General features: G+C 42.6%; 1 protein-coding gene across 3 annotated transcripts in view; it reads left to right on the forward strand.

The window, feature by feature from the left end:
* The first annotated feature begins 954 nt into the window (after positions 1-954).
* LOC118362711 (tectonin beta-propeller repeat-containing protein 2) overlaps positions 955-25,891 on the forward strand; it is a 31,152-nt gene continuing 6,215 nt past the window's right edge. Inside the window, exons 1-16 of one of the 3 annotated variants that reach the window (XM_035743272.2) lie at positions 955-1,192; positions 4,184-4,429; positions 4,612-4,740; positions 5,041-5,172; positions 5,322-5,479; positions 5,722-6,028; positions 6,543-6,675; positions 6,869-7,345; positions 7,599-8,335; positions 8,583-8,766; positions 9,014-9,187; positions 11,240-11,420; positions 11,788-11,929; positions 15,411-15,651; positions 16,773-16,862; positions 17,066-17,299. In XM_035743272.2, the coding sequence (XP_035599165.1) occupies positions 4,208-4,429; positions 4,612-4,740; positions 5,041-5,172; positions 5,322-5,479; positions 5,722-6,028; positions 6,543-6,675; positions 6,869-7,345; positions 7,599-8,335; positions 8,583-8,766; positions 9,014-9,187; positions 11,240-11,420; positions 11,788-11,929; positions 15,411-15,651; positions 16,773-16,862; positions 17,066-17,299 (3,541 nt within the window). In that variant the 5' untranslated portion in view covers positions 955-1,192; positions 4,184-4,207. The other 2 variants (XM_035743270.2, XM_035743271.2) reach the window with 2 other exon arrangements.

Raw genomic sequence — 25,891 nt, forward strand, 5'->3', positions numbered from 1 at the left:
CCACTTCACAATGTTGCCCAAAACTACAGTTATAAGCAGCCAGCTAGTGTCAGTCATCTGGCTAGTATGGCTTCACCGGACCGTTATGTGTTGTGATAATAAGGATTAGCCACAATAGTGAAATTTGCGTTTCGCCTTCAAAAGAAAAGTCCATCTTTGAAAGTGATGCAGAAGGTTCATTGGTGGAATCATGCCATATTTAGACTAGAATAATGTTAAACAAGGTTGGAGTGTTGGAATTTGGAGCTATGAACTGGGGTATCATTCTACTCGGTGACACCCACAGAACACAATTGTGAAGAGTTTATGCAAATATTAGCATCATAGCTCTTATTGTGGGACTCTGACTGTGGGAAATCACCACCTCAGTCATCCTATTGTGTGTATTGACATTCATATTGCACTGTACAGCCTGACCTAAGGATTGGCTATCAATGCAATGGGGTATCAGCCTACTCAGTACCCAAGTGATTTTCCCCCAAAGTACTCCTCAAGAGTTATCAGGCTCCAAAACATCCACATTGTATTGTTTTTCCTCTGGAATAATGTTCAATATACATAGTAGGTTGACTGGTACAATAAATGTGTCTCAATTCACAGTGGTTTCAGAGTCCTGCAATAAGAGCTACGAAGCTAATCTTCTCTGGGTGTCACTGAGTAGACTGATACCCAATGTCATTGATCCACATGCCATTAGGCTGTACAGTGAAATAAGTATGCCCCCAATGCAATTCTAAAGTCTAATACATCCAGTGGTATTTCAACAGATTTTATTAATTATTGTCTTTTGTTGGATTTATATAAGAACATTCCAAACTCGTTTAGCATGATTTATGCGATTATGGCATGATTCAACTTTTTGTATTCATTTGCATCACTTTCTGTTAGACTTTTATTTTAAAGGCGAACCGCAAATTCCACTAATGTCCACTAATCCTTATTGTGGCTAGCTTCGCATAGGTGGGTCCGACCACCATTTATCAAATAAGAACTGTTTTATAAATTAGGGATATATTACATGATGGCACCCAGCTAGATCGTTAGCTAGCTAACTATAGCTACTGAAACGGATTAAATCGTTTTGCTGTGCTTTTGGGGAAGAACATTGTTTGCATCCATCAGCTAGCTTGCTTGTTCATGACCAGCTGTCCAGAGCTCGGGAAGTGTTCCTGCGGTCGTCTGGCAGCGGCAGGTGCGGGAAACAAAACTTGACCAGCATCATAGCATAAGTATAAGTATCGGTGAATCGTGGTGACATGTGAAATACGAGTGACAGTGTAATCAATCTGTAATAACTACGTAAAAATGTATGAACATGTTAAATTATTATGTGACGTGTAGTCATATTCAGATCCCGATTGGTCAACAAGCTTATTTGACGCGTCAAATAGTGTTATTTGATGTGTATCTTTTTGACACGAAAAGACCCAAACGGCGTTCGATATTTCTGTGTATTTGTTTGCAAAAATCTACTCATAAGTGCATTTCATGCATTGAAATATGCTCAACAATGCTAGAGGTGTACTGTAGGCGTAGATTTCAATAACATATTAGTTGACAGCTAAAAACCTGGGCAACCAGAGGAATTGACTCCAACCATAGAGCTAGATAGAAGGCTTGTGCTCAAAAGCCAGTTTTAGCATGGGCAGCGTCATTGAGGATTTTCACCATTTTGAAGTAGTCAACTGGGTGGGACATGGTTTAAGGAAGTGTCACATAATTTCATCCAGGTCACAAGGACGGATCACCAAATGAATTATACTCGTGAGGATACATTCCACAACTGCAAGTGGCAGTAAATCGCAAACACTGGCTTTATACCTGTACAAACAGGCAGTGTGCACCCTTAAAGTTATTTTGCCAACTCATAGAAGTAGTAGAAGAAGAAAATTGACTACTTCAAAATGGGAATCCCTAAAAACACGTCACTTCAATACAAGTGCCTTTTCGTTGCATGATAGGAAACAATTTTCATTAACCGTAACCGAATTCTCCTAACCTGTTGCGAAAAAGTCATAACTGTATAGAAGTGGTGTGTTTTCATGGAATCTCACGTAAAAATGGATATGGGCCACAATGGCGCTGCACATGCTCTCACGGACGCCATAATGGGAAAGCTACAAATAATATGATCATTGTGAATAGTCAGATTAATATGATAGTTAGATTTAAACGTTGACATGCTTTGCAAGAAAAAATATTTCCCTAATAACCCTGTTTACATGGACACATCTGAAATCAGGCTACCTGATGGGACTTTGATAAATGCTGAAAATCGTAAACCAAAATAAAGTTTCCAACATTCTGAGTTCGGACATTTAACGCTGGTGTGTGTTTTTTCTTCTTCAAACGCATACGTTCAGTTTTTACGAACTCACTTCACTCGCGCAAAAGAAAGAAGCTCGCGCTGCGCGTGCTAGAACATGCGAAAATACACCGCTATAACTGTACAAATCCTAATAATTCGAAAAATTCGAAAGCAAGCATTTGCTTACTTCGATTTTTACCTTACGCCGATTAAAATAACGGAGTAAGGTGTTTCCATGACTGCTGCCATAATCAGTTTAATATCGAATTATTAGCGTGCATGTAAATGTACAAGGCGATGTGTATCTAACGTTAAGTCTATGGACCCAACATATCTTTGCTTCACGTATTCTATTGAAATTCAACAATTTCCCCTTGCACATACACATATGGATGCTGTTCACAGACTGTGCCCATAAATACACAAATATTGGTAATAATAAAGGTGCCTTTGACACAACAACAGAGAAAATAAACAATATTGATAAACCTGTCAATAAACGTCTCATCTGGCACAGCAGGCAGCAGGCATGCATGATTGTGTTTTCCCGCGAGACAAGGAAGTGGTGTGTTGGGGTTTGTTGACGTTCATACTCCATAGCTCGAGACGGAAACATCTGCATGATAAGAGATGTTCTCGAATAATAATTCATAGAAGTGTGCGACAGCAATGTCGTCAGCTCTCTCTTTTATACATGCTTTTAGCGTAACGTATTTGTCATCTATATGATAATAGGATATAGGGACACAATCGAATGTAAGTCTGTATGAACAAGTCTTGTATTTTGTTTTTGTAGCTAGCTAACGTTAGCTAGGCTAGCTAACGTTAGCTAGCTAGCTTGTCATGTCTGAAACGTCAACATTACTTAAACTGCTGTTGGACTGGTTGTGCCTTAGTCCAAGATCGTTAGCTTCCCAGTATTTTCGGTTTCATACGATTTCATCTTGGATCTCCAAGTGATGTCACTATCTATTTACTATAGTTAGCTAGCTAGTTAGGGCCACTATGAGAGATATTTGGTAAGGTTAGTTTCAGTTGATGTGGAGTTAGCGCTAACTGTGTTTGTGCTAGTTAGAAGTAGAAGCAAGGTGTGAAAATTGGAGGATAACCATTGAGGATAACCCCACAGTAGCAACTAGCTAGGTACCTACCTTGCCTGGTCCCACACTGTATTTGCCGTAGCCAAATGTTCTATAATCATTGTATGCCATACATGTCGGCAGGTAGCCTAGTTTTTTCAAATTGTATTTATTTCACCTTTATTTAACCAGGTAGGCCAGTTGAGAACAGGTTCTCATTTACAACTGGGACCTGGCCAAGATGAAGCAAAGCAGTGCGCCAAAAAACAACAACACATAGTTAGTTACACATGAGATAAACAAAAGTGCAGTCAATAACACAATAGAACAATTTATGTAAGGTGCGTGCAAATGGAGTAAGGAGGTAAGGCAATAAATAGGCCATAGTAGTGAAGTAATTACAATTTAGCAAATTAACACTGAACTGATAGATGTGCAGATGATGATTTGCAAGTAGAAATACTGGTGTGCAAAAAAGTAAATCAAAACGATATGTGGATGAGGTAGGTTGTTGGATAGGCTATTTACTGATGGGTATGTACAGCTGCAGGGATAGGGTTAGAGCGTTGGACTTGTAACCGAGAGGTTGCAAGATCGAATACCCGAGCTGACAAGGTAAAAATCTGTCGTTCTGCCCCTGAACACGGCAGTTAACCCACTGTTCCTAGGCCATCATTGAAAATTTGAATTTGTTCTTCATTGACTTGCTTAGTTAAATAAAGTTGAAAAAAGTAATGTCTATCATTCATGTGTTCCCATGTTTATGATTGCCATGCCTTCTTTTCCTATTCCACAGAGAGCAGAACATTGCCTGTCCACCATGGCAGCCCAAACCCCTCCACAGAGCGCCTTAAGGGAGTTCTGTCCCCTGTACTACCTGCTCAATGCAATACCTGCCAAGGTTCAGAAAGGCTTCCGCTCTGTAGTGGTCTACCTGACTGCTCTGGACACCAACAGTGATTACATTGCTGTGGGGAGCAGTATTGGGATGCTCTATCTGTACTGCAGGCGGGTCTGCCAGATGAACAAGTACAACATAGAGGTGAGTATGCCACTGTTTCATGCATTGCTTATTTTATTAAATTATTTTGCATTTTTACCCTGAAACCAAATTAGATAACAAACATCCAATTATTAGTGATTCTATGAACCACGTTTACCCCCCCCCCAATAAGTAAGTTTGTCATTATGTTTAACTGTTAACATGTTACTGTATCTTCCCAGGGGAAATCCGAAGCTATCACAACAGTGAAGCTGCTCAGTTGTTTTGATGACTTGGTGGCAGTGGGCACAGCGTCTGGTCGGGTTGCTCTCTTTCAACTGGTGTCTCAACTTCCAGGCAGGAATAAACAGGTATGCCAACCAATCAACTGATCTGTTGATACGAGTAAAGATAGTGTCATGTTTTGAGCTTTTTGTTGTTGTTGTTGTATTCTATTCCCTTTTAAAATGGAAAGGTGCAAACTTAGCACATGCACTGCTCAAGCCTTTAGTGTGTGTGTCTGTGTGTATATCGGAGTGGTTCGAGAGGGGGAAAAAAGCACAAGACAAATGTCCATCTCATATGGATTAAAGTACATCGTATCATATTATGTGCTAAGTAAATGTATCCCTTTGTGTAGCCAAACACTGAGGCCTCTCTCATTTCTGTAGCTAAGGCGATTCGATGTGGTCGGTTTGCATAAAAGCACAGTCACTGCTTTGGCCTGGAGTGCCAATGGAATGAAGCTTTTCTCTGGTGATGACAAAGGAAAGGTTGTGTACTCTGCTGTGGACCTGGATCAGGTATAGCAGCTTTTATTCTTTCAGTTATGTGCTGTTTGTTTTCTAACCATCTTCTCTCACATATTTGTTGTACCCTTATACACTCAGGGTGTATGTAACCCAGTATTGTGGTTGGAGCTTTGACCTGTGTTGTATGCTCATATCCTTAGGGTGTGTGTAACCCAGTGCTGCTGTTTGAGGAGCCCTCAGCCATAGTCCAGCTGGAGTACAGTCAGAAAGTCCTGCTCATCTCCTCTCATCAGAGATCCTTGCTCTTCTACACTCAGGAGCAGGCCCTGCAGCAGCTGGGCACCAAGCCCAGGAAGAGGTAACCTACATGTTGTACTTATTCATTAAAAAGTACCACAACTTCTACATCATGACTTTTCAGCAACAAGTGAAGTATGTCCCCTTCAGACAATTTATTGAGACATTTACATTTTCTCAGCTGAGTTTCTTCATATTTTTCTGATGTATTAAACAAGAGAGGAATAGATGGTGCAACAATCTAAGCTCTGAAGTTATGTGTATATCTTATATATGTCTCTTGCGTTATTCTTTTCCTCGAAGCAATGGGAAGTTTGGTGCGTGCTTCCAGCCAGGCCTGTGTAAGCAGAGTGGCCTGCTGGTCTATGCAGCGAGGCCTGGTCTTAGGTTGTGGCGGACGGACGTGCGAGGACTGGTGGAGGACACGCGGGTCCTGAAGCCTCTGTTCAACCAGCAGGTGCCCCAGTTTGAGCTGTTCCCCAGGCCAGCCCCCACAGGGGGTTATCGGCCCCAGGAGAGGCAGCTGGGCCTGGTGAGCTGCTTCCTCAGAGAGGGCTGGGTCCTCAGCTGGAACGAATACAGTGTCTACGTGTTGGACTGCCTCAACCAGGTAAAGATGTCCTCAGGCAGGAATGGATACTAAACTAATAATACATGTATTTTATTTAGCGCTTGTTACAATGTTTTGTTAGAGAGTAATGGCGAGAGGTGGTTAGAAGTGGATCAGTTGAGACTGCAAAGAATGTAGTAATTTAAGCCATCTTAAAATGGATTGCCTCAACCACAAGGTAATCAAGTGTGAATTGCATGTGTTACAAATTATATATTGATGGAGAATAATGAAAGATAGTCGGGTAAGTGAATCAGCTTAGACAATACAGGTACCTGTAATTGAAGCCATCTTTGTGTCCTGTCAGAGTGTTTCTTCTTTCTAAAGGTCGCACACATCGCATCGAATGTGGATCTCCCGTTGACGTCTGGCTGCTGACATTTTCGTGCGATTGTACATTTAAAATCGTTTTTCACTCGGTTCGCAAGTACTCTCGGCAGGCAAACGCTATTGGTGTGTTCGAGCCCTTACGGGAAGTCGATCTGTCAATGTTATTTTGTCTTTGACTTTCAAGGTGATCATCGGTGCACTGGAAAGCTGCGGGGACATTGTCTCTGTGTCATGCACTGAAAATGAGATCTTCATCTTGAAAGGAGATCGAGACATCGTTCGCATCTCCAATACTCCCGAGGGCCTAGCTTCCAACAGTAAGATGTCATATTGTATTTTGTTTGCTTGAATACATTGAAACCACTTTGGACTACAGTTCAAACCAACCAGACGGTGGAAAGAGAGACAATCACAATCTACAAATAACTTTCTTTAGTCCTTTAATTTCTTCTATCTCTGTAGTCATTCCCTGAAAAGTCATTCCCTCTTAACCTTCTTCTTCCCGTCCAGTTTCTGAGTTGTCCCTCCGTTTGACCTCTCCCCTGACCACTCCCACCATCCTGCTCCCGCCCACCGGCTCCGTGGAGACAGCCCAGCCTATCAGGACCATGGCCATCATCACAGAGCACGGGGAGAGGCTGGTGGATGAGGAGGTGGAAGAGGTAGAGGAAGTTCTAGAGCAGGACCAGCTGAGTGACAACCCCGAGGCGGGGGAGGCCGTAGCCATGGTGGAGAGGCCTGAGGTGGGGGAGCGACTGAGCCACCAGAGAGGGGCCAGTGCAGGGGGCACCAGTGAGTCTCGTAGCCGCAGCAGCTCCATAACATCCTGGGATAGCGTTCAGGGCATGATGCTCTCCACCCCAACCACCACGGAGCAGTCGGACCTCTCCTCCAGCCGCTACAGTGCCATCAACCAGGAGGACTTCCAGCAGGAGCTGGTGGTCAAGGCCATTAAAGTCAAGAAAAAGGCAAAGAGGAGGAGACAAGGTGAGTGGGCAGTAGTATCCAATTTGGTAAGGCTCTGATTTTCAACAAAGGGCCAAGAAAACTTTGAGGTCTAGTGTTCTTTGCTCTGGTTGATCACAAAATGTTCCAAAATGGCTCTAAGTAGCATTTTGATAGCTTTAAAAAAGTTCATTGCTTGTCTTAGAATTTACCTTTTCCATATGAGTCTGGATTCAATACATTAATGTTGAAACTTAATTTCGGCTATGTTCTCTCTCTCTTTTTCTCTCTACAGAAAGTGGAAACCGCATCTGTGAGCAGCACAACAGCTGGTCCGAGAGCATTTGCAGTCAGGATGGAGGAGGGGGCAGCGACGGGGGGGCCAGCACTCCTATGAGTGAGCCCCCATCCGCCTCCGACCACACCAGTCTCATGTGCAGCAGTCTGGACCTGCAGAGCAGGAGCAGCGGATCCCCAGACCAGGAGGGATCCGTCAGTGGCGGTTCCCCAGAACTAAATAACTCTGAAGCTCAGAGCCAGGGTGGTGGCCAGGGACAGGACCCTCAGACTCAACCCCCTGACGCCCGTCCTCCTTCCTGCCCCGCGTCCCTGCCTTTCCAGGACATGGAGTGTCAGTCCTACCCAGAGAACGGCCACGGCCCCTCAGCCACGAACAAACAGGGAGAGGCCCCTACTCCAGATGTAGACCTTCTACTGGAGTGCACCTTTGCCTACATGCAGACCTCAGAGGACCAGGACCCCACTGAGGAGCAGGAGGATGACTTCCTGAGCCCCCTCATTGAACCGGATGACTCTGAGGACAAGGACGACCCGCACCATCTGGAGCCTCCTAGCTGTGTTGATCAGATGTGTTATTCCCGGGAGCCTGAGCAGTGCCCCTCCAGTGACGAGGAGGACATCTATGCTGCCCAGGGAGTCCCGTACTCAGCCTCCAGTGTCAGCCTTGGAGACGGCCTCGACGCCCTCAACCTCCAGGGCTCCAACATCGGACAGCAGGACCAAGACAAGACAGTAATATAACACACAACATGTTGTGTGATGTTTCTGCTTCCTTCCTCAGTGTGTGTGCTGCTACAGTACATTGCATTCAGTTTCATTCTGACACTATATGACTAGTAGTGTCACATCAAAATAGAAGCAATGACTCATTTGATTTTTGTTAAACGGTTGGATAGTTTTCACCATAGAATGTTGTTCATCACCAATACCAACAGTTCTGCCCCTGGTTGAACCCTCTCTCCTCTCGTCTCCTCTGTAGTTAGCAGAGAGCTGGATGGGCTACACAGGGCCAGGCTGTGGCATTCTGAACCTAGTGGTGACTGACCGATACATCTGGTGCCTGGACTTTAAAGGAGGCCTGTACTGCAGTGCTCTCCCAGATGGGGGGCTGAGCTGGCAGAAGTTTGAGGAGAACGTGCAGCAGGTGGCACTGTCACCTTCAGGTGAGGATGTCTAAAAATATGATCATTTAGCGGCAGACACTTTTATTCACAGTATCTCTGTATTATGCGTTATAGATAGAAGGTACTGTGGTACCTGGTCTACATCATTGTTGCCTCTATTTAAGATGAACATTCAATGTGTTGGTACTTTTGGGAGTTGGAAACTTCATTATCCAAGATTTCTCCTTTGGATATAAATACTAGTGGTTTGTCATGGCTGTTACATTGAAGTCTGATTTCATTTCAGGGTCCCTGCTATGGAAGGTGGAACAGAAGACCATGACAGCGTATGCATGTGGTAAAGTCACCATCAAAGGCAAGAGGCACTGGTACAAAGCCCTGGAGGATTCTGCCTTTGTGGCGCTTAGTGAAGACACAGCCTGGATCATCCATACCAGCGGAGACCTCTACCTGCAGACAGGTGAGATAGTTAACCACACAGGGAAGGAGTTTGTGATTATACTCATGAGTCTTGTTGTTCTTTACTATCTGCTTTAAGAATAAGATCACTTTATTGGTCAAACCACATTACAGGGTTCATCTGAAATTTGACCTCCTCTTTTAACCCAACCCCCCCGAAAGACACACATACATGTTTTTGGAGAGGTGCGGGGAGCTACCACGCTGGGCGCCCGGGGGGTTACAACGGCAGGCAATGACATCTAGGGTTTGAAACCAGAAACCCTTCAGTTGCCAGCTCAACTCTCGACAGACTTTTCCAATCGAAACCGGGATTCGACCCTCCGCGGGCTACCTGACACCCCCCCTTGCTCATTCCGCTATGGAGTAAAGATGAAGAAATCTGCCACTACATTTAGCAAATTCATTGCTGCATAGAAAAGGTGCTCACAGGAAGTTTCTATAATATGGTTTTTGTTACAAACCATTTTACTTTATTTTAAATGTAAGATTTGTTCATGTAAGCTATTTGGACTATTCAATTCACTCCTCCATTTGCAACAAGACTTCTGGGTTTCAGCAGCAGGTGGCCTCAGGGCATAAAGAATATTACATCATGACCCTGTTCATTGGTTCAAGCCGGCAAATAAGTTCCTGCAATTAACCAATTGGCCATTAGATGGAGCTGTTTAGGCTCCATAATAAATAGTATCATCAGTCACTGGCTAAAATATTTTAGAGGTAATCATAGTGCTGTATAGATGCCATATTTGGGATGAGAATAATGAAGACGAATAAATCCCAAACATTACAAAATAATATCTGTCCCTTGTATTATGATGGCTTGTGAACAACACCGCTAACCCTGCTGGTCAGGACGAGTAATATTATTTCCCTGGTTGTGTAAGGATGTCAGTTGTACATGAAGCATGACTCTAGCAGCTGTTCTGACACATCCAGAGCCAACAGACACAGAGGCCTGTTCATTAAATTACATGCTGTGTATGTCTGCCTCTGTCTAGCCTCAGAGAAACCCTCTGAAATGGGCAGGATTTGTCACAGAAATTGGGTGGTGGCAACGAGATAAATATACACTTTGGAGACTGACATCAAAGAAATTGAAGATTAGTGATTGGTGGGCATAGTGTTGCTGCAGGCTTGTAATTTCAAGTGGCACATTTAATTTCAATTGGATATGATAAACTAAGAAACTAATGGGAGACTGGTAATATGGCTAGATGTTCTTTACTATTCGGTCATCAGATTTGCCACCAATGCTCCTTATAGGACACATCACTGCACTCTATACTCCTCTGTAAACTGGTCATCTCTGTATACCTGTTGCAAGACCAACTGGTTGATGCTTATTTATAAAACCCTCTTAGGCCTCACTCCCCCCCCCCATCTGAGATCTACTGCAGCCCTCATCCTCTACATACAACACCCATTTTGCCAGTCACATTCTGTTAAAGGGCCCCAAAGAACACACATCCCTGGGTCGCTCGTCTTTTCAGTTTGCTGCATCTAGCGATTGGAATGAGCTGCAACAATCACTCAAACTGGACAGTTTTATCTCAATCTCTTCATTCAAAGACTCAATCATGGACACTCTTACTGACAGTTGTGGCTGCTTTGCGTGATGTATCGTTGTCTCAACCTTCTTGCCCTTTGTGCTGTTGTTTGCCCAATATTGTTTGTACCATGTTTTGTGCTGCTACCATGTTGTGTTGCTACTATCCTGTGTTGTCATGGTGTTGCTGCCTTGATATGTTGTTGTGTTGTCGTTATGTGTGTTTTGTCCAATATTTATATATATTTATTTTTAATCCCAGCACCCGTTCCCGCATGAGGCCTTTTGCCTTTTGGTAGGCTGTCATTGTAAATAAGAATTTGTTCTTAACTGACTTGCCTAGTTAAATATAGGTTAAATAAAATAGAAAAATAGTAGTCTAGACTTGGCATGATTACCATTTTGTTTACATACAGACACTCACTCACTTACTCACAAAAAAACACAACAAATGCACTAACTCACAGACTAATCCCTGATTGTGGTCGTGGTCCCATCCTGCAGGGCTGAGTGTGGACCGTCCATGTGCACGGGCTGTGAAGGTGGACTGCCCGTGCCCAATGACCCAGATCGCAGCACGGGGCGGGGTGGTATGGGCCCTCAGTGAACACAGGGCCGTCTTCTACAGAGAAGGCCTCAGCAGCTACTGCTCTGAGGGGGAAATGTGGAAGTACGACAAAATCAGGTAGAACCTTTTCTGTGTGTCATAGACCCCAGTAACAGTGAGAGATGAGTTAGCTATGCTTGCTTCTCGTGAAACTCATACGGGTTGTCATGTGTTTGTTCTATTGAATTGTAATCCAACAATGACTCTTTCACCTCTTTTGAAAAGAGGAAGGAAGATGTGTGTCATACAGGCCTAGTAACAGTGAAAGTTGAGTTAGTATGACCAACCTGGGTTAAAATCCAGCTCTCCTGCACACCAGAAGACTGCGTTAGCCTGCTGAGTTAAAGGGAGCTAATGCACGTCTTCAGGACTCAGGCAATGTTGGCTGTGCTTTCTTTGCTAATCATCACGTATTTGTGTGTGTGTGTTTTTCCTCCTTTCAAAGTGAGAGTCAAGGTCTGGAGCCCATCTGTATAGCCCTGGGAGAGAACAACACAGCCTGGGCTCTGGACACCGGTGGAAGTCTGTGGTTCAGGACTGGAGTCACTGCCAAAAAGCCCCAGGGGGACGATGACCACTGGTGGCAGGTTGGTATCCAATGTTACCCACACAGTGCTAGGGCTGTGGCGGTCACGAAACTTTGTCAGCCGGCGATTGTCAAGCAAATAACTGTCGGTCTCACGGTAATTGACTGTTAATTAACATGAACACATTTAGCATCTCCTGGCTTCCACACATAGCCTACAAGGCATTTAAAAAAAGTCTAATAAATTCATGTAATATAGCCTACACCTTCACAATAAATTCATTATTTATTGTAGACAGGTCTATAGAAACATGATATGAAGAACATGTAGTCTATTTCAGAAGAACAGAATAGCATACTCTGAGTTGTCCTTATGTTAGGTACTGATGTGGCGATGTCAAATGGCTGTAGCAGACAAGATTTACTTATAATTCCGTGGCATTATTTTATAGTATGAAGAATCCAATTGAACAAATATAAATATTTTCCCCAAACGATTTGAGGGATATTCTGTGTTGAGCGGAAATATGCTTACTTTAGAGTTATTCATGTAACTATAGTTCTACAAATGTTGGGCTATATGTTTTGATTTTTAATACATTGTATGGCTGTGGGACGAGACTCTAATGATGAATTGAGTTGCTTGAAAGGCATGAGCTCTGCTTTGTTTTTTGCACAGGCTGTACACATCCAAGTTATATTTTAGCGCTTGGCTACGCAGACACTCGCGAGCAGTGTGTGTGCGCAATAACTGAATAACATGTATTTGTACAATTATTTTTGCCACGCATTTTAGGCTATTTCTTCACATTATAAGCACAGCAATGCCCACATGGTAGTAGGCTATAATGCTTTTATTATAAAGCTGCATTTTTATGATGAAAATGATCTTCCCCAATCTTGAAACTCACACGCTGCTTATATATGCCAGTTAGGTTCTACACCCCATGTGAAGCGGATGAATGTGCTTAATTGCCCACTTTTAGTTGTGATACAAACCTTTTAAAACATCTAGGCCTCTGGGCTAGGCTACATGAGGTGTGCTACTATGTTTCAAACAAGTCGCAAAAAAAAACGTTGTTTCTATGGGCATGATGCTGGGCGTCATTCACAAGTGATAATATATCATTCACAAGTGGTAGGCTAATATTGTCACCCATCAGACTATTATTGGTTTAATCTTGTCTTTACATATACTAAATAATATACAGTTGAAGTCGGAAGTTTACATACACTTTGGTTGGAGTCATTAAAACTAGTTTTTCAACCACTCCACAAATTTCTTGTTAACAAACTATAGTTTTGGCAAGTCGGTTAGGACATCTACTTTGTGCATGTCACAATACATTTTTCCAACAATTGTTTACAGACAGATTATTTCACTTATAATTCACTGTATCACAATTCCAGTGTGTCAGAAGTGTATATACACTAAGTTGACTGTGCCAGCTTGGAAAGTTCCAGAAAATGATGTCATGGCTTTAGAAGCTTCTGATAGGCTAATTGACATCATTCGGGTCAATTGGAGGTGTACCTGTGGATGTATTTCAAGGCCTATCTTCAAACTCAGTGCCCCTTTGCTTGACATCATGGGAAAATAAAAAGAAATCAGCCAAGACCTCAGAAAAAGAATTGTAGACTTCTAAGTCTGGTTCATCCTTGGGAGCAATTTCCAAACACCTGAAGGTACCACTTTAATCTGTACAAACAATAGTAAGCAAGTATAAACACCATGGGACCAGACAGCCATCATACTGCACAGGAAGGAGACGTGTCCTTTCTCCTAGAGATGAACGTACTTTGGTGCGAAAAGTGCAAATCAATCCCAGAACAACAGCAAAGGACCTTGTGAAGATGCTGGAGGAAATGGGTACAAAAGTGTCTATATCCAGTAAAACGAGTCCTATATCGACAACCTGAAAGGCCACTCGGCAAGGAAGAAGCCACTGCTCCAAAACTGCCATTAAAAAGCCAGACTACGGTTTGCAACTGCACATGGGGACAAAGATCATACTTTTTAGAGAAATGTCCTCTGGTCTGATGAAACAAAAATAGAACTGTTTCGCCTTAATGACTGTCATTATGTTTGGAGGGAAAAGGGGGAGGCTTCAAAGCTGAAGAACACCATCCCAACCGGGAAGCACGGGGGTGGCAGCATCATGTTGTGGGGTGCTTTGCTGCAGGAGGGACTGGTGCACTTCACAAAATAGATGTCATCATGGGGAAAGAAAATGATGTGGATATATTGAAGCAACATCTGAAGACATCAGTCAGGAAGTTAAAGCTTGGTTGCAAATGGGTCTTCCAAATGGACAATGACCCCAAGCATACTTCCAAAGTTGCATCAAAATGGCTCAAGGACAACAAAGTCAAGGTATTGGAGTGGCCATCACAAAGCCCTAACCTCAATCCTATAGAAACTTTGTGGGCAGAACTGAAAAAGTGTGTGCTAGCAAGGAGGCCAACAAACCTGACTCAGTTACACCAACTCTGTCAGGAGGAATGGGAAAAAATTCACCCAACTTATTGTGGGAAGGTTGTGGAAGGCTACCCAAAACGTTTTACCCAAGTTAAACTATTTAAAGGCAATGCTACCAAATACTAATTGAGTTGTATGTACACTTCTGACCCACTGGGAATGTGATGAAAGAAATAAAAGCTGAAATAATTAATTCTCTCTTCTAATTATTCTGACATTTCACATTCTTAAAATAAAGTGGTGATCGTAACTGACCTAAGACAGGGAATGTTTACTAGGATTAAATGTCAGGAATTGTGAAAAACTGAGTTTAAATGTATTTGGCCAAGGTGTATATAAACATCCGACTTCAAATGTATGTGTGACATTTGTTTTGATTTGGAATGGACCATTATCATGTACATGTCTCGAAACAGGGGCATCGGGAAAAAATGTATGTACTTAAATAGCGAATGGAGGATGCTTTTCCCCGTGGTTCATTTTCATGCCAGCCAGGTAGGCTATACACCTGTTGTAAATATAAGCAATGTGCTTTATAGAGTTGAGATATAAATATAGGAGGCATAGCCTATAGAAAGCTGATTCTTCTATTTTTAGTAGAGGCCATCACCCTTTTTTCTTGCACTGTTGCATAACCTATTGAAATGAGCTCATGGACTCTCATGAAGTGTGTTTGGTTAGATTATCAAATGCATTTGCATTGATGTCAGACTGATTAGAGGAACAATAAAGTTCTGAGTACCAGGCAGTTAGCAAGTTTGGTAGGCTACTGATGACCAGCAGCAGCATCAGGGCTTGGAGAAGCCTAATTACCGCGACTAAATGGTAATGTGGAATTTGACTGCCTTCATGACTCGTGACCGCCGGTGTGGCGGTAATACAGTCACCGCAACAGCCCTACTCACACCCGTAATTTCCATCAGTCCTCTATTTTGCACTTCGATCGTTTTTTAAGAATGTCTATTTTATTAAGTCAAAGGGGTTGCATTACAGACAACACCCCAAGATGACTGGCACACCTTCTAATGCTTATCTATTTCTGGCCTTTTGTTCCCTCCCTCAGGTGAGCATCACAGACTATGTGGTGTTTGACCAGGGCAGTCTGTTCCAGACGCTGATCCAGGCCACTCAAAACGTGGCCACGGCCACCAAGGCCCCAGTGGAGCGGGTGGCAGAATGCCTCCGCGTGGCCTTCCTCTCCCAGCAGTCCCAATGCCAGCCCAGCCTGGTCTCTTCCAACACCACTGGCGTCTGGATTGCATCTGGCAGGAACGACTTCCATGTCGCCAAGGGCAGCCTCAGCGGTTTGTAATTAGACCTCAATACTTTTTTGTTAACTCACCAAGCTAATGCCTAGGCTTAAGCTTGGTGGGTTAACACAAATGTTCAGTCAGGAGCCATTTTAATTGTTGTTTTCTGCATTAAAATGCCATTTTGGAGAGCCCTTGATGACATAACCACATTCCATAGAAACACAGAACTTCATCAGGTAAGCCTTCAGCCCAGTTCAGGTACAACAGCCAGTCAAGACGAGACTAGATGGTTTTAAGCAGTTTTAGAACTCTGAGTGGTGTAGTTTTAGAATGTGTCATCTCAGCTGCTGGAGTTTTCAATATTCCACATGTCAAATCTTAGCAAACTACTTGAAACGAGACGGGTCCGTTTAAATAAGAAATCAAATAAAATTTTATTGGTCACATACTCATGGTTAGCAGATGTTAATGCGAGTGTACTGAAATGCTTGTGCTTCTAGTTCCGACCGTGCAGTAATATCTAACAATTTAATCGAACAATTTCACAACAACTACCTTATACACAAGGAATGAATAATATTAACATAAATATATGTACAGTGAGCTGATGTTCACTGTACATATATGTAACTAACTAATTATATTTAACTAGCTATTTTGCTGCAGTTAGATACCCTAGCTTGCTGATATTTCTCTGACAAGTTGGAAAGTGTGCCTGGTTTCTGGTGCATATATTTCATAATACTCGTTTTCTACAGCACTATTTTCTTCAACACGTTTTTTAAAATATAATTTCTATTTATCATTTATTTAACTAGGCAAGTCAGTTAAGAACAAATTAATTTGCTACAACAAGCGGCAACTTTTTCTCAAAGTTTCATCACATCCTTGTAAAGAGGCACCGTTACCGTAGATACGGTCTCAACCGTGCGTCCTATATTTTTGATCTGAATTCCCCGTCTTTGGTCAGCTGTTATACAACACAAATGTCATCTCTTCTCTCCTTATGTCGGCTGTTCTATCTGAACGGGCTTTAAGGCAACAACTATTTGCATTTCTTTACTGACACCTTCTCAAAGGTCAACGTGTGTTAAGGCAGTGAGATGGACAGTGACTTTTGTGATAATACTGCAGGGTGTTTAGTGTGACAGTGATGTTTTGTGACACCACAGGCACTTTCTGGCAGGGCGTCGTACCCAGAGGAACCGTCTCTGCCACGAAGTGGGCCTTCGTCTACTCCTCGGCTTTACTCAGTAAAGAAGGTAGATTGATGACCACTCTTTGTGAACACATAACATTATTACTATCATCCCTCCACCTTATGGCAACGACTCATTTCAAATAAATGTACAGAAATAAAGAAGACCACTCCTTTGACATTAAATTGACATTACATGTTATCTGTGTCTCTCTGTGTATTACATCACCAACATGTGACTGTGTTTGTATCTCTCTGTCTCTGCAGGGAGCTTCCTGTGGCTGGGCCAGAGCAGGAAAGACCTGTTCTGTGTTTGGGACCAGGATGGTCAGATGCACCCCACCACGGTCCAGCTGCCCCAGGACATAGAGATGGTGCAGCTCACTGCCTGCCGCGATGCCCTGTGGGGACTGGACCACCACGGCCGTGTCCACATCCGCACCCTCTCCACCAGCTGCCCCACTGGCATGCACTGGAATCTGCTGGACCTCAGCCAGCTCGGTGAGACCATACTGTTCACACATAGAAATAACATTGGTTGCCTCATCAGACAGATCACAAGCTAGGTAGCTAAGTTTAGGCTAGATGCTAAATGCAAAAATAACGTTGATTTTGTTTGCTAAATTGGTGATTTAGTGGCCTCACTGGGAGATTGATTGCAGTAGTTTTGTGGTATTTCCTCTCTGTTTTGTAGGAAAACTATACTGAACAAAAATATAAACGCAACATGTAAAGTGTTGGTTTCATGAGCTGAAATAAAAGATCCCTGAAATTTTCCTTATGCACAAAAAACATAATTCTCTCAAATGTTGTGTACAAATTTGTTTACATCCCTGTTCGTGAGCATTTCTCCTTTGCTAAGATAATCCATCCACCTGACAGGTGTGGCATATCAAGAAGCTGATTAAACGGCATGATCATTACACAGGTGCACCTTGTGCTGTGGACAATAAAAGGCCACTCTAAAATGAGCAATTTTGTCACACAACACAATGCCACAGATGTCTCAAGTTTTGAGGGAGCATGCAATTGGCATGCTGACTGCAGGGCTGTCCACCAGAGCTCTTGCCAGAGATTTGAATGTTCATACAGAGGCGGCGCTCCTAGTGAACGGGGAATTTAATGCAACTTAAATCAGTTTTAACTCATTTCTATCAGCATGTTAAATGTGTGCAACCAGAGGGGGTCAAATTTGAGACCACCTTTACTCCACACACCGAGACGCGTACAAAGCTCTCCCTCGCCCTCCATTTGGCAAATCTGACCATAATTCTATCCTCCTGATTCCTGCTTACAAGCAAAAATTTAAGCAGGAAGCACCAGTGACCTGGGTCTATAAAAAAAGTGGTCAGATTAAGCAGATGCTAACCTACAGGACTGTTTTGCTAGCACAGACTGGACTATGTTCAGGGATTCTTCCGACGGCATTGAGGAGTACACCACATCAGTCACTATCAATAAGTGCATCGAGGACGTCGTCCCCACAGTGACTGTACATACATACCCCAACCAGAAGCCATGAATTACAGGCAATATTTGCACTGAGCTATAGGCTAGAGCTGCCACTTTCAAGGAGCGGGACTCTAACCCAGAAGCTTATAAGAAATCCCACTATTCCCTCCGACACACCATCAAACAGGCAAAGCGTCAATACAGGACTAAGATCGAATCATACTACAGCGGCTCCGGCGCTCGTCGGATGTGGCATGTCCTGCAAACTATTACAGACTACAAAGGGAAGCGCAGCCGAGAGCTGCCCAGTGACACAAGCCTACCAGATGTGCTAAATAACGTCTATGCTCGTTTCGAGGCAAGTAACACTGAAACATGCATGAGAGCATCTGCTGTTCCGGAAAACTGTGTGATCACACTCTCCGCAGCCGATGTAAGACCTTTAAACAGGTCAATATTCACAAGGCCGCAGGGCCAGATGGATTACCAGGATGTGTACTCCGAGCATGCGCTGACCAGCTGGCAAGTATTTTCACTCACATTTTCAACCTCTCCCTGTCTGAGTCTGTAATACCAACATGTTTCAAGCAGACCACCATAGTCCCTGTGCCCAAGAACACTAAGGTAACCTGCCTAAATGACTACCGACTCATAGCACTCACGTCTGTCGCCATGAAATGCTTTGAAAGGCTTTTCATGGCTCACATCAACACCATTATCCCAGAAACCCTAGACCCACTCCAATTTGCATACATGGAACAGATCCACAGATGATGCAATCTCTATTGTACTCCACACTGCCCTTTCACACCTGGACAAAAGGAACACCTTTGTGAGAATGCTATTCATTGACTACAGCTCAGCGTTCAACACCATATTGCCCTCAAAGCTCATCACTAAGCTAAGGACTCTGGGACTAAACACCTCCATCTGCAACTGGAGCAGTTTGAGAGCTTCAAGTTCCTTGGTGTCCACATCACCAACAAACTAACATGGTCCAAGCACACCAAGACAGTCGTGAAGAGGGCACGACAAAACCTATTCCCCCTCAGGAGATTGAAAAGATTTGGCATGGCAGATCCTCAAAATGTTTTATAGCTGCACCTTTGAGAGTATCCTGACAGGTGGCATCACTGCCTGGTATGGCAACTGCTCGGCCTCCAACCGCAAGGCACTACAGAGGGTAGTGCGTACGGCCCAGTACATCTCCGGGGCCAAGCTTCCTGCCATCCAGGACCTCTATACCAGGCGGTGTCAGAGGAAGGCCCTAAAAATTGTCAAGGACTCCAGCCGTCCTAGTCATAGTCTGTTCTCTCTGCTACTGCATGGCAAGTGGTACCGGAGTGCATGTCCAAGAGGCTCCTAAATAGCTTCTACCCCCAAGCCATAAGACTTCTGAACTGCTAATCAAATGGCTACCCAGACTATTTGCATTGTCCCCCCTGCACATTGACTCTGTACCGGTACCCCCTGTATATAGCCCCACTATTGTGATTCACTGCTGCTCTTTAATCATTTGTTATTCTTATCTCTTACTTTTTGGGGGGGTATTTTTTCTTAACTGCCTTTTGTTAGGGCTTGTAAGTAAGCATTTCACTGTAAGGTTTACACATGTTGTATTCTGCGCATGTGACATAGAATTTTATTTGATTTAATTAGTCTACTATAAGCCACCTCAAACGTAGTTTTAGAGAATTTGGCAGTATGTCCAACCGGCCTCACAACCGCAGATCACGTGTAACCACGCCAGCCAGGACCTCCACATCCTGCTTCTTCCCCTGCGAGATCATCTGAGACCAGCCACCCGTACAGGTGATGAAACTGTGGGTTTGCACAACCAAAGAATTTCTATACAAACCGTCAGAAACCGCCGCAGAGAAGCTCATCTGCATGCTCGTTGTCCTCACTAGGGTCTTGACCTGATTGCAGTTCGGCATCGTAACCGACATCAGTGGGTTAATGTTAACCTTCAATGGCCACTAGCATGCTGGAAAAGTTTGGTATTCACGGTGAATGCCGGTTTCAACTGTACTGGGCAGGTGGCAGTATGGTGTCTTGTTGGCTCGCGGTTTGCTGATGTCAGCGTTGTGAACAGAGTGCCCCATGGTGGGGTTATGGTATGGGCAGACATAAGCTACAGACAACCAACACAATTGCATTTTATCGATGGCAATGTTAATGCACAGAGATCAAGAGGCTATTGTCATGCCATTCATCTGCCGCCATCACCTCATGTTTCAGCATGATAATGTACCGTCCCATGTTGCAAAGGATCTGTACACAATTGCTGGTAGCCTAAAAATGTCCCAGCTCTTGCATGGCCTGTATACACACCAGACACACCCATAGATCATGTTTGGGATGCTCTAGATCAACGTTTATGACAGCGTTTTCCACTTCCCACCAATATCCATCAACTTCACCAAGCCATTGAAGAGGAGAGGGACAACATTCCAGAGGCCACAATCAACAGCCTGATCAACTCTCTGCAAAGGAGATGTGTCACGCTACATGATGCAAATGGTGGTCACACCAGATACTGACTTGTTTTTTTGACTGTTTTTATTTTTAAAGGTATCTGTGGTGACCAACAGATGCAAATCTGTATTCCATTCATGTGAAATCCATAGATTAGGGCCAAATTAAGTTATTTATTTTGACGTATTTCCTTATATGAACTGTAACTGTATGAAATTGTTACATTATGCATATATATTTTTGTTCAGTGTAAATGTTTTCCACATTTCATTATACTGTAGTAACTAAGCCAATTTGTTTGCAGATGTTAAAGGGACATTTTATATATAGGCAATAAGCATTCTTAAAAATTAAATGGCCATTTCATAACTGATTAGAGCTGAACATTTATTCCCAGTGTGACATACTTATCTAGCACATTCTGTATGTCTAGTCTGTCAAATGTCAGCATGTCTTTTGGTGTCAGTTCCATGTAGCTGCATACTTTCGCACGCCCATCGTAGTGTCCCCACCAGCTTACGTTTCATGTCCCAGTGGTCGGCAATGGTACTCGCACCTCCAAACTGCAGTCTGACTTTGACCTAGTTCATGTGAGGTTGTCTTTCTAGTCCTAGTTACGCCCCTCAGGAATACAGGGAGAGCAATAAACTAGCACTCCTGAAACAGAGGATCTGGATCTAGAGGCATTGTCTTGAGTTGGCTGCTGACACAGATTCAGCAGGCAGACGTCACTCGCTTCCTCAGTTTTACTAGGGAGTTTTTTTAACTTAAGTATAGGCAGGTGGTACTTACATAAGACTTTTTTTGTGATAAGGTCCTCCTTGAGCAAGGTGTCAAAGTTCATGCCAGGCAGGGAAATTATCAGAGCAGTTCCTCCTACTACAAGTCAAGACCTTTCAATACTCCATGAAGGAGTGTCTGATAAGTTCTCCAAAGAAATCCTTATATTTTTTTTGAGTGAACTGTTTACATTGCCTTTTAGACTTTTTTGGGGGCTGTACCACGTCTCAAGCAGTAAGCTGACATGCCTGTAGAAAACACATGATTCTAAAGAGATATTAGGCCTATGTAATTACCGTCATTTGGCAATGAGTCCCTACCCTCCATTCCAAGAGGTTGGTGTCATTTAAAATTCATGGAAAGTAAGTTATCTAACAGCAGCTCGATTTCAACCCTTCGATAGATGCACCAGGGTCTTGGTAGAAGCTTCAGTGTTTGTTTATTGAAGAGGTTCAGGTTGTATATGTTCTGCTGCTGGAAAGTGGCTGGATGCAAATAGACAGACACGTGACGACAGCAGACAGCTGTAGCCAGGCCGTATTGGGCTATGTGTGCATCACAATGTAACATGAGAGGGGGAGGGAGCTGAGAGTACACACATTTTTAGCCGTGTTCTGTTAGATCATGTGGTCATTGACACTAAGTCTCCGTGCTAGAGCACTGCACAGGAATCAGGACAGGGACAAGAGTGTTTTGACACCTTTCACAGTTCATTATAGTTCATGAAGGAAGTTTTGAAAGTTATCGCATAATGAAAATACATTTTTCAGTGAAACTTATTTCATTGTAAGACGTTCATTGGGTGTCGAACATTTAGGTAATTTGTTATAAAATATTGATTTACTATATAATAACAATTATTTTTGGAAGGGAAATAATCAAGACTGGGGAAATAAATCACAAAGCATTGGTCTGCCTTGTGTGGGTTCTCCATGTTTGACATAAAGAAACATTTAACAATGTTTTATCATTTGTTTCTCAATTGGCATCTTGTCCCTGATAAAACTACTAGTAAGCTTAGGGCTGTGGCGGTCATGAAATGTTGTCAGCCAGTTTCCAGGCTTCCAGGCTCACAGTAATTGAACGCTAATTAACATAAATATGTTTTGCATCTCCAGGCCTCCACACATACAAGTCGCTGATGCGCCACTTTGGAACATCGACATTTAAAAAAGTATAATATATCTATTTAATGTACACCTTCAGAATAAACCCATTATTTATTTTTAGTCAGGTCTAAAGAAACATTATTATATGAAGAAAATGTATTTCAGAAGAACAGAATATGAATTGGCCTACTGTAGGCATATGTTATCTGGCTATGTGCCATGCTATAGGCTGTAGGCTTGTTTATTTAGCTGACAAAATAATACCATATAGTCCTGTGGTATTATTGTATATGATCTTATAGTAAAAATAATATAATTGGACTTAGCCACTTCATATCCTTTCTATTTTACTCAGCTATGTTGAGTGTAAAAGTGAACATTTTGAAACAGGTCCTATACACTAGATTTGGAGTTATTTGGGAACTTTAGTTGTGAATGATACAAACCTTAGAATGTCTTAGAAATCAAGACATACAGTATATGGGCTGCATGGTGCGACTCTAGGCTATTGATGATTTGAGAAAGTAGCAACAAAAAAAGCTTGCACTCTGTTCCTTGGACTCAGGCTGCACAGTTGTTCTCTCATCAAGTGATCATATTTTCACCCATCACACTATATTCAAATTAACCTTGTCTTAACTAATATGAAAATAGGCAGGAACAGGGGGGGAAAAGACATGTCATCTGTATGCACTCAAATAGCGAATGGAGGCCTCGCGCTTTTCCACGTGTCCGTTTTGTAGGCTACTTCGGGTTTATATCGGAGCATGTGCTTAATATGAGCAGCTGAGAAATAAATCTAAGAACACTTATTTCACTCCAAGCATCAACCACTGCTTGATGAGCAAGCTCTTGCTGCCCTGTAGGTAACATTCTGCCCAAACTCTGTATGCCATGGCCTGTCCCAGCTACCCAGTGCTTAATTTGGGAAACTTTTTTTGAAATCTGTTCCGGAACATCGATAGTGACATGTTTTTCGCAAAACAAATCATATTTCACTAAACTGTTGAGAGCAGGAGATGGAAACGCATGGTGGTGCGATATTCTGTATAGCTAAATGTAATGTGTAACCCAATTAATTGTGAAAATATAAAACAATCCCTATTACTAGGCTATTAAAATACAAATGCACTGATTGTAAGCTAACTGTAAGCCACCCTGCACAATCAATGAACCAACAGCATCTCTCCCAGACTCATGGATAGACATTTTAGAGCGTAGCATATGGTAACCAGTCCATTCTGTATGCATTATAATACTGTCCACACTCAAAGGACATTACTCACGTTTGTTTAATTTTGGAGTATAGGCTAGACCAATTATGTACCAAAGACATATCAGTTGTATTTTATGTTTTTCTACCATGTGTGATATGCCTTAGGCTAATGTATTGTATTACGGCACAATCATAATTTTAATTCAGTTTTTTTTATGGGCTTGGGCTCATAAGCTTATGCATATGCATAAGCTTTAATATGCTTATGGGAGTTTTGAATTAATCATCACCTTAGAAAGCAATGTCCATTTCGTTGTGTTAGTCTTTGAAACAAAGACTAACTACACTGTTTCAACCTGCTGTTGAAGTTCTTTCTTCAAATTGATCATCACAGTGAGGTGAGTTTTAAAAGTAAGGTAGGCCTTCTGATTTGATGATAAGTATTTGATGTGAATATGTAAGCCAATGTCAATTGTCTGTATGAACACATATTTTCTCCACTTTCATGTGAGCATCAGTTGCTGCTTGAAGGCATAGTACACTAGTAGTACTAGAGTAGGCCTAAATAGGGCTTTTAGTGTATTCGTCCTGACCTGGTGACCTTGCCAGGAAAAGTGTTTGGCTCATAGATCACCTGATATACAGTACCAGTCAAAAGTTTGACCACACCTACTCATTTAAGGGTTTTTATTTTATTTTACTATTTTCTACATCATAAAATAATAGTGAAGACATCAAAACTATGAAATAACACATGGAATCATGTAGTAACCAAAAATGTGTTAAATAAATCTAAATATTTTAGATTTGAGATTCTTCAAAGTAGCCACCCTTTGACTTGATGACAGCTTTGCACACTCTTGGTATTCTCTCAACCATATTCTAGTCAGCTGGAATGCATTTCAATTAACAGGTGTGCCTTGTTGAAAGTTGTGGAATTTCTTTCCTTCTTAATACGTTTGAGCCAATCAGTTGTGTTGTGACAAGGTTGGGTGGTATACATAAGATAGCCCTATTTGGTGAAAGACCAAGTCCATATTATGGCAAGAACAGATCAAATAAGCAAAGAGACTTTAAAACATGAAGGTCAGACAATCCAGAACATTTCAAAAACTTTTCTTCAAGTGCAGTCGCAAAAAACATCAAGCGTTATGATGAAACTGGCTCTCATGAGGACCACCACAAGAAAGGAAGACCCAGAGTTACCTCTGCTGCAGAAGATAAGTTCATTAGAGTTACCAGCCTCAGAAATTGCAGCTTGAATAAATGCAGACACATATCAACATCAACTGTGTCGAGGAGACTGTGTGAATCAGGCCTTCATGGTCAAATTGCTGCAAAGAAACCACTACTAAAGGATACCAATAAGAAGAAGAGACTTGCTTGAAACACGAGCAATGGACATTAGACCGGTGTAAATCTATCCTTTGGTCTGATGAGTCCAAATTTGATTTTCTTTGTTCCAGCCGCTGTTTCTTTGTGAGATGCAGAGTAGGCGAATGGATGATCTCTACATGTGTGATTACCACCATGAAGGAGGAGGTGTGATGGTGTGGGGGGTGCTTTGCTGGTGACACTGTCTGTGATTTATTTAGAATTCAAGGCACAATTAACCAGCATGGCTACCACAGCATTCTGTTTGCGCTTAGTGGGACTATTATTTGTTTTTCAACAGGAAAGGGCTTTTTGACCAAGAAGGTGCTGCATCAGATGACCTGGCTTCGGCAATCACCCGACCTCAACCCAATTGAGATGGTTTGGGATGAGTTGGACCGCAGAGTGAAGGAAAAGCAGCCAACAAGAGCTCAGCATATGTGGGAAGTCATTCAAGACTGTTGGGAAAGCATTTCTCATGAAGCTGGTTGAGCGAATGCCTAGAGTGTGGAAAGCTGTCTTCAAGGCAAAGGGTGGCTACTTTTACCACCAGAGGATTTCCCAGTGAGGTCAGAGGTGAAAGGGGGATATCAAAGGGTTAAAACAGTATATCCAATGTCTCTGAACACCAAAGCATGTTGGCTCTAGTACCATATACACTATTCAGAAAAATAAATACAAATA

Source organism: Oncorhynchus keta, chromosome 29 (genome assembly GCF_023373465.1).
Source record: "Oncorhynchus keta strain PuntledgeMale-10-30-2019 chromosome 29, Oket_V2, whole genome shotgun sequence".
NCBI classification, from domain to species: Eukaryota; Metazoa; Chordata; class Actinopteri; order Salmoniformes; family Salmonidae; genus Oncorhynchus; species Oncorhynchus keta.